The sequence below is a fragment of the Zalophus californianus genome, chromosome 15 (assembly GCF_009762305.2).
Source record: "Zalophus californianus isolate mZalCal1 chromosome 15, mZalCal1.pri.v2, whole genome shotgun sequence".
NCBI classification, from domain to species: domain Eukaryota; kingdom Metazoa; phylum Chordata; class Mammalia; order Carnivora; family Otariidae; genus Zalophus; species Zalophus californianus.
Window position 1 is genome coordinate 33,140,094 of NC_045609.1, and position 6,289 is coordinate 33,146,382.

Genomic DNA, 6,289 nt, shown 5'->3' on the forward strand with positions numbered 1-6,289 from the left:
GGCAGACACCCGGGGACTCTTGGGCACGGCGGGCGGGGGAGACATTACCGCGCGGCGGTCGGTTTTGTGAGACCCTCTGAGGGTCCGTGTGTCTTTCTGATACGGGTCCCCGTTCTCAGCCCTAAGTCCAGGTGCTAGGAATCCTAGCCCAACAAGACTTTTCTAGCTACCCTCCCCAAACCCTCTCCTTGGAAGCAGTTGGGGGTGGGAGCGGACACTATTTGGGGACGGAGATTCTGCGGGGCATGTTCCCCCCCCCCCAGAGTTATCAGGCGGGTGGGGCTGCAAGGAAGACAGAGCTCGGTGCCTCGAGCTGCCCAGTCTGGACCCCACCCCCATATTCCGATCCTTTGCAAGGCAGGCTTAGCGTGGGGTACGTGCGCGAGGGCCTGCCGGGTTAACGTCTGCTCCCCGCGCCGCCGTCCCACAGGCATCCACCCGAGCGTCTACTTGTGCCTGTAGTCGCAGGCTCCCAGACGCTGGGGGCAACCGTTTTCCCGGCCCGCCGCCCCCTCAAGTTCCCCTGGCTTTCTCCCCGCGCGGTCACGGCTACCCCCTCCCCCAGCAACAGGACCCTATAATAAACAAGTCTTTCCTTGATCCTCCCCTGCCGCGAGCGCCCTCGGGGACCTTGGCAGCTGCAGCCGCCGCGGATCCCTTCCAGAAAGGGGGCGTGGCCGCGGCTCGGGGTTCGGCTGGGAGAGTTCTGGGGCTCGACGGGGGCGGGGCCAGGCCTCTGTCACTGGGCAGGAGAGAACGTTGCGAACGTGCGCCCCGAGCACATTGGCTGAGGGGAGCCACACTCCCGGATCTGGATTGGGCCGCGGCGCCGAGGGGGGGCGTGGCCTCTCCGCACTAGTCCTTATAGGCCTCTCGGTCCTGGTGCTAGGGACCGCGGCAGGCCAAGGGGGAGGTGCGGGTGGGTAGAAGGGACAGGTCTGGGCAGCGCTCGGGGGTTGGTACCAGTTCGCGGACCCATTCAAGCGGCAGTAGGCACTTGTCCTAACAGTTCTCGCCGACGGAGCCAGCTGGTAAGTGTCCCTTCTGTGTGTGTGCTGATCCTTGCGTGGGAAGGCCTCAGTCCTGCGGGTTCCTAGCGCTCAGTCTGGTCCAGCCCCCAGACTGACGCCGGGTCCGTGCCCCTCATGTCTTACAGCGTTTTCTGCGGTCCCGCATCCAGAGGTCCTCTGCAAACGTCCTGGCGTTCGTCCTCATCATGCCTAGCCTTTGGGATCGCTTCTCGTCGTCGTCCTCCTCTTCATCTTCGTCCTTGTCCCGAACTCCCACCCCAGATCAGCCGCCCCGTTCAGCCTGGGGGTCGGCGGCCCGAGAAGAGGGGCTTGGCCGCTGCGCGAGCCTGGAGAGCTCGGACTGTGAGTCCCTGGACAGCAGCAACAGTGGCTTTGGGCCGGAGGAAGGTAAGCCGTGGGCGGAGACTGGACTCGTCGACTCTTGCGGGGCCGGGGAGGTGGGAAAACGCAGCTCTGCAAGGAGTCAGCGCCGCCTTGGCTTCCTATCCCATCGGAACCCCGGTTTCGGATGGGGCGGCGGGATGGAGGAACAGGGATTGGAGTATAGGGTTCGAGCGCGGCGCAGAAACTGAGGCACGGAGGGGGAAGGCAGTGTGTTGGTTTCTTAAAGAAACAGCACCTCCCCTTTTCGGAGCTGCTCTTACACCCTTTTCCTGTGTGCTCTCCCGGCCAGACTCGGCATACCTGGATGGGGTGTCCCTGCCCGACTTCGAGCTGCTCAGCGACCCTGAGGATGAGCACTTGTGTGCCACCCTGATGCAGCTGCTGCAGGAGAGCCTGTCCCAGGCGCGGCTGGGCTCGCGGCGCCCCGCGCGCCTGCTGATGCCGGGCCAGCTGGTGAGCCAGGTGGGCAAGGAACTCCTGCGCCTGGCCTACAGCGAGCCGTGCGGCCTGCGGGGGGCGCTGCTGGACGTCTGCGTGGAGCAAGGCAGGAGCTGCCACCGCGTCGGCCAGCTGGCCCTCGATCCAAGCCTGGTGCCCACCTTCCAGCTGACCCTCGTGCTGCGCCTGGACTCACGCCTCTGGCCTAAGATCCAGGGGCTGTTCAGCTCCGCCAACTCTACCTTCGTGCCGGGCTTCAGCCAGTCCCTGACGCTGAGCACGGGCTTCCGAGTCATCAAGAAAAAGCTGTACAGCTCGGAGCAGCTGCTCATTGAGGAGTGTTGAACTTGGGCCTTGGGGGGGCGGTGGGGGGCGACCCTGATCCCATGGCAGAGACAACTGAACTTCTGAGGTGATCATTGGCAGGCAGGAGTTGAGGGACTGAGGCCTGTCGTTAGAAAACTGACAACAGCCACCTAAGGAAAGGTTGAGGTGGTGGGGAACACTGTGTTTCCATGGAAGCTCTCTGAGGTGTGCAGGTGGCTCCCGGCTGGGGGTGTATGCCCCTCAGTGCTGTAGCATGAAACAAAGGCTTAGGGGCCGACCGGGCTTCTGGCTGGATGTGTATGTAGCATGTACCTTATTATTTTTATCGTTACTGACAGTTATGATGACAGTGGTGTGACAGAGCCAGGTGAGCAGCTGGGCTGCACTGGCCTCCGCAAGGGGTGTGTGCTCCCGGCAGCGGCCCTGGTGGGAGGGGGGAGGTCAAGGTGGTTTGTGTATCTCACGGTCTAAAGGGGCCAAATGTGTTCTTTGTTTTTGTAGCTTTTGTGTGGTTTTTTTTTTTTTTTTTTTTGATCAGAGCTTCACTACTGACCTGTCCTAGGCAGCTATCTTACAGACTCATGAATGTAAGGAGGAAGGGGTGGTGTGGGGATCACTTGGGGATCTTTGACACCTGAAGAAAAACTACACCTGGGAGCTGCGTTTGCCCATCCCCCGCTGTGTACTGAGGAATGGAGCTGTGAGGGGATGGGGTGGGATTGGGGTGGGGGCTGGAACCCCGCCCCCCCCACAGGAGTGTCATCTGGGTCTTCCATCTAGAACTGTTTACATGAAGAAACTCGTTGTTCATGAATACACTTGATGTTCAAGTATTAAGACCTATGCAATATTTTTTACTTTTCTAATAAAAATGTTTGTTAAAATGGTTGAGTCTCCTTGGGGCTGTGAAATAAAAGGAGGGGGAGGAGGGCCGGTAAGAGGCAAGTTTCAGCAGACTCGGGTCCACCTGTGTGTTTCTCTGTCCTTTTCCGGGGCTGCCTGCCAGCCTGGTAATGGAGGTATGTGGATTGTGTGCCATCTGTGCCAAGAACCCTGGCTGCCTTGGCTCTGTGCGGGCTGATGCTACCAGGGGAAATCGCTGGAAAGCCCTGGAAGGCGAGGAGTGAGTGAGACCTCCCACTGAGCCAGAGTCTCAGTAGGGAGAGCTCACCTGGTTGCCCTGGGTTAGAAGGCCCAGGTACAGGGCTCCCTGAGCCCAAGGCACTTAAGAGGAACTAGAAGGACTATAAAAAATGTTTTTCTTTCTGTGAAAAAGTCACAGTCCATTTGTTACATGGTCATGAAAATTACAAAATTGATCTCTGAATGTAAAAGGCTAGGGAGCAGGAGTACCAAGAAACGGAGTTAGTCCCAGCCTCTTATTAGACAAGGAACCTGGGGCTCTGAGGGGCATGACCTGCAACTGGGAGGTGTGGCCCTGGCAGGTGCAGAATGAAACACACACACACACACAGGGGAAGCAGGGAGGGAGTAGTGAGGGGACTACCGGCCTTTCTGCATGAATTCCTTGGGTGACTTGGACTCATTGTGCTCTCTGGGCCCCAGTTTCCTTATCAGTGAAGTTGGGGTTGGGCCAGATGAAGGCCAAGGCCCTTCCACTTCTCCCTCCCTGTGCCAGTCAAGGAGGGAGGAGGAGGAGGGGCAGACCTCTAACTCTGGCCTTTGGAGAGCTGTTACCTCCCTTTTTTCTCTTCCTGGTCCCAGGCCAGCCTTGTTTGCCCAACGTTAAATCAGTAGTTCTCCCACTTGAGCGTATGGGGCCCAGGTTAAAACATAGATCCCTGGGCTCTGGTGGAGATTCTGGCCGAGTCCCTCCTGGGGCCCTCCTTGCATTTTCATCAGTGATTCTAACACAGGGTCCTAACCTTGGATGGTTTAGAAGATTCACATCTCTTTGGTAGAACTGAGTGACTTGTTCCCCAAAATGAATGCACTTGGGTTAGAACTAGATCTGAAAATGCTGATAACAATGAGAAGGTGCCCAGAGTAGTTTTAGGGGAGCCCTCACCCTCATTTTCTTAGCATATCCTCCTGATAGCCACCCTGTGAGGACTGGGTGGGACATGGGTTAGTAATGTTTCACAGACTAGTAAACACCGGCCCCAGCCCTTGAATGACCATCTTCTGACTGTGCCTGACCTTGTCCACTTGCAGTCCCTCAGGGTGGAAGCCGGGAGTGAAGGGCACTCCACCTCTGGGTAGTGTCTGGGCATACTTCCTGGGAATCAAGATCAGCTCCAATGTTCACAGCTGTATGTCCCTCGCCCCAAAAGAGGAGCAGGGAAAACAACGTGTCTGGCTCCAAGACAGTCTTGTTGGTATTTAGAGGCAAGAACTGGATGCCATGGTCAGCGTTAACTTCCCTCCAAGACCAGGAGGCAGTGAGCACACAGGGCTCCTTTTCTTAGATGATCAGACTGAGGCCAGAGGAAAGCCTGGACTCCCAAGAAAGCCCCGCTGAGTCACCATCTCCTGAAACCAGACTGGCTTTCCTCATCACAAAACTTGAAACCCGCCCCCCCCCCCCAAGCCGGACAGAAGGGTCCCCGGGTGGGACCTGGCAGGCCTCTTAAGATGCAGCAGGGAGTCTCTTGCTGCAGCAACGCGAGTGGGAGCACCAGGCGCCGGGCTCGGAGCCGAACTCCACGGATCGCTTTAAGAAAATGGCAGACAAGCCGGACATGGGGGAAATCGCCAGCTTCAATAAGGCCAAGCTGAAGGAAACGGAGACGCGGGAGAACACCCTGCCGACCAAAGAGACCATTGAGCAGAGTGAAATTTCCTAAGAACCTAGAGGATTCCCCACCCCCGTCATCTTCGAGACACCCCAGTCGTGATGTGGAGGAAGAAGAGCCACCTGCAAGATGGACACGAGCGACAAGCTGCTCTGTGAACCGGGCACTCCGTGCCGACGCCACCAGCCTGCGGGTCTCTGAGGGGACCCCCCCCAACTGGACTGCCACATTCTCCGGTTTGCCCTGGGATATTATAGCAAATTATTTGTATGTTTAATGAAAATAAAACATACCTCGTGGCAAAAAAAAAAAAAAATGCAGCAGGGAGCTCTGTCCCAGGTTTTGGGCTCTCGAAGAGAAGACGGGAAAGGCTCCTTTGTTGCTAAGACTGAACGCTAATAAAGCTTATAGACTTACAAATAAAATCCAACTTTAGAAAATGCTTCCAGAAATTGTTCTGTTTGGCTTACAAAGTTTGTACTGACTGCCTCTTTTATTTCTATTTCCCAACTCATCGGGATACTACTCTAGAACCTATAATAGCTCCCTATTGCCAGATTCCACTGTCTGCCTTTTAAGACCTTTGCTAATGGGCCCTACTTGCCCTATCCAGCCTGACGGCCCACCACGCCCCCTACAACTCCCCTTCTTTATGTACAGGTCAATACGGCCTGCCCCCTTCTCTCATCCCAGATTTTGCTCTTTCCAGTGCCCTTCACCAGGGATGTCATTCCTCTGTCCTGTCTGCAAACCCTTCCCATCCCTTAAGACCCAGAGTGAGTTCCAGCCCTTTTATGACTCTCCCTGCCTTCTCCTGCCTCATCCTTCACAATCACAGTGTTGAAAACTTAGCACTTTTCTGATCTCACTGTATGCACTTGTTCCCTTGCTACCCCTGGGCTCCCCTCAGACCCTCGCTGTCTGATTGCTTGATCATGCCCCTCTCCCTTGGCTCAAACCACACAAGATTTCCCCACCAGCCTCAGGCTCTCAGGCTAAGGAGAGAGGAGAAGAAACTCTTCATTGTTTTATTATGCCTGCCGCCCAGGTTAGAGGAATAGTAAAGGCTAAGGTCCTGGGAGGGAAGTCATGTCCTTAGTGGTTAAGGCCACCATGCTGTGGTGAAATCTGGGTTTGAATCCTGACTCAGACCTTTGTTAGCCAATAACCTTGAGCAAGTCACTTTGAGTTACCTCATCTGTAAAATGGGGATAATAGTGAAGAAACATGTATATAAAGTCGTAACTGGGGTCCACTGTTGGCAGAGGAAGCCAGTGGTTGGGCAAGAGATGGGGGCCCGAGCTGTGGCAGAGCCAGCTGCAGAGTAGGCACCCCGCAGTAGGGATCACCTTT

At 56.3% G+C, this 6,289-nt stretch overlaps 2 protein-coding genes across 2 annotated transcripts; both read left to right on the plus strand.

Annotated features, from left to right (window-relative positions):
- Positions 1–871: 871 nt before the first annotated feature.
- On the plus strand, positions 872–3,067 carry DDIT4 (DNA damage inducible transcript 4). The gene is made up of 3 exons (XM_027596973.1): positions 872–1,031; positions 1,157–1,418; positions 1,705–3,067. Exons 2-3 carry the CDS (start codon positions 1,217–1,219, stop codon positions 2,196–2,198), a joined length of 696 nt encoding a protein of 231 aa, XP_027452774.1. The 5' UTR covers positions 872–1,031; positions 1,157–1,216; the 3' UTR covers positions 2,199–3,067.
- Positions 3,068–4,184: 1,117 nt separating this feature from the next.
- Positions 4,185–5,354, plus strand: LOC113923646 (thymosin beta-10-like). The gene has a single exon (XM_035724290.1). It carries the CDS (start codon positions 4,865–4,867, stop codon positions 4,985–4,987), a length of 123 nt encoding a protein of 40 aa, XP_035580183.1. The 5' UTR covers positions 4,185–4,864; the 3' UTR covers positions 4,988–5,354.
- The last annotated feature ends 935 nt before the right edge of the window (positions 5,355–6,289 follow it).

Excerpts from the sequence above, each read along its gene's own strand:
- LOC113923646 (XM_035724290.1), top strand. The coding sequence starts at position 4,865 with ATGGCAGACAAGCCGGACATGGGGGAAATCGCCAGCTTCAATAAGGCC.
- DDIT4 (XM_027596973.1), top strand. The coding sequence starts at position 1,217 with ATGCCTAGCCTTTGGGATCGCTTCTCGTCGTCGTCCTCCTCTTCATCT. Across the intron at positions 1,419-1,704 it reads TGGCTTTGGGCCGGAGGAAG|ACTCGGCATACCTGGATGGG; the intron begins GTAAGCCGTGGG and ends TCTCCCGGCCAG.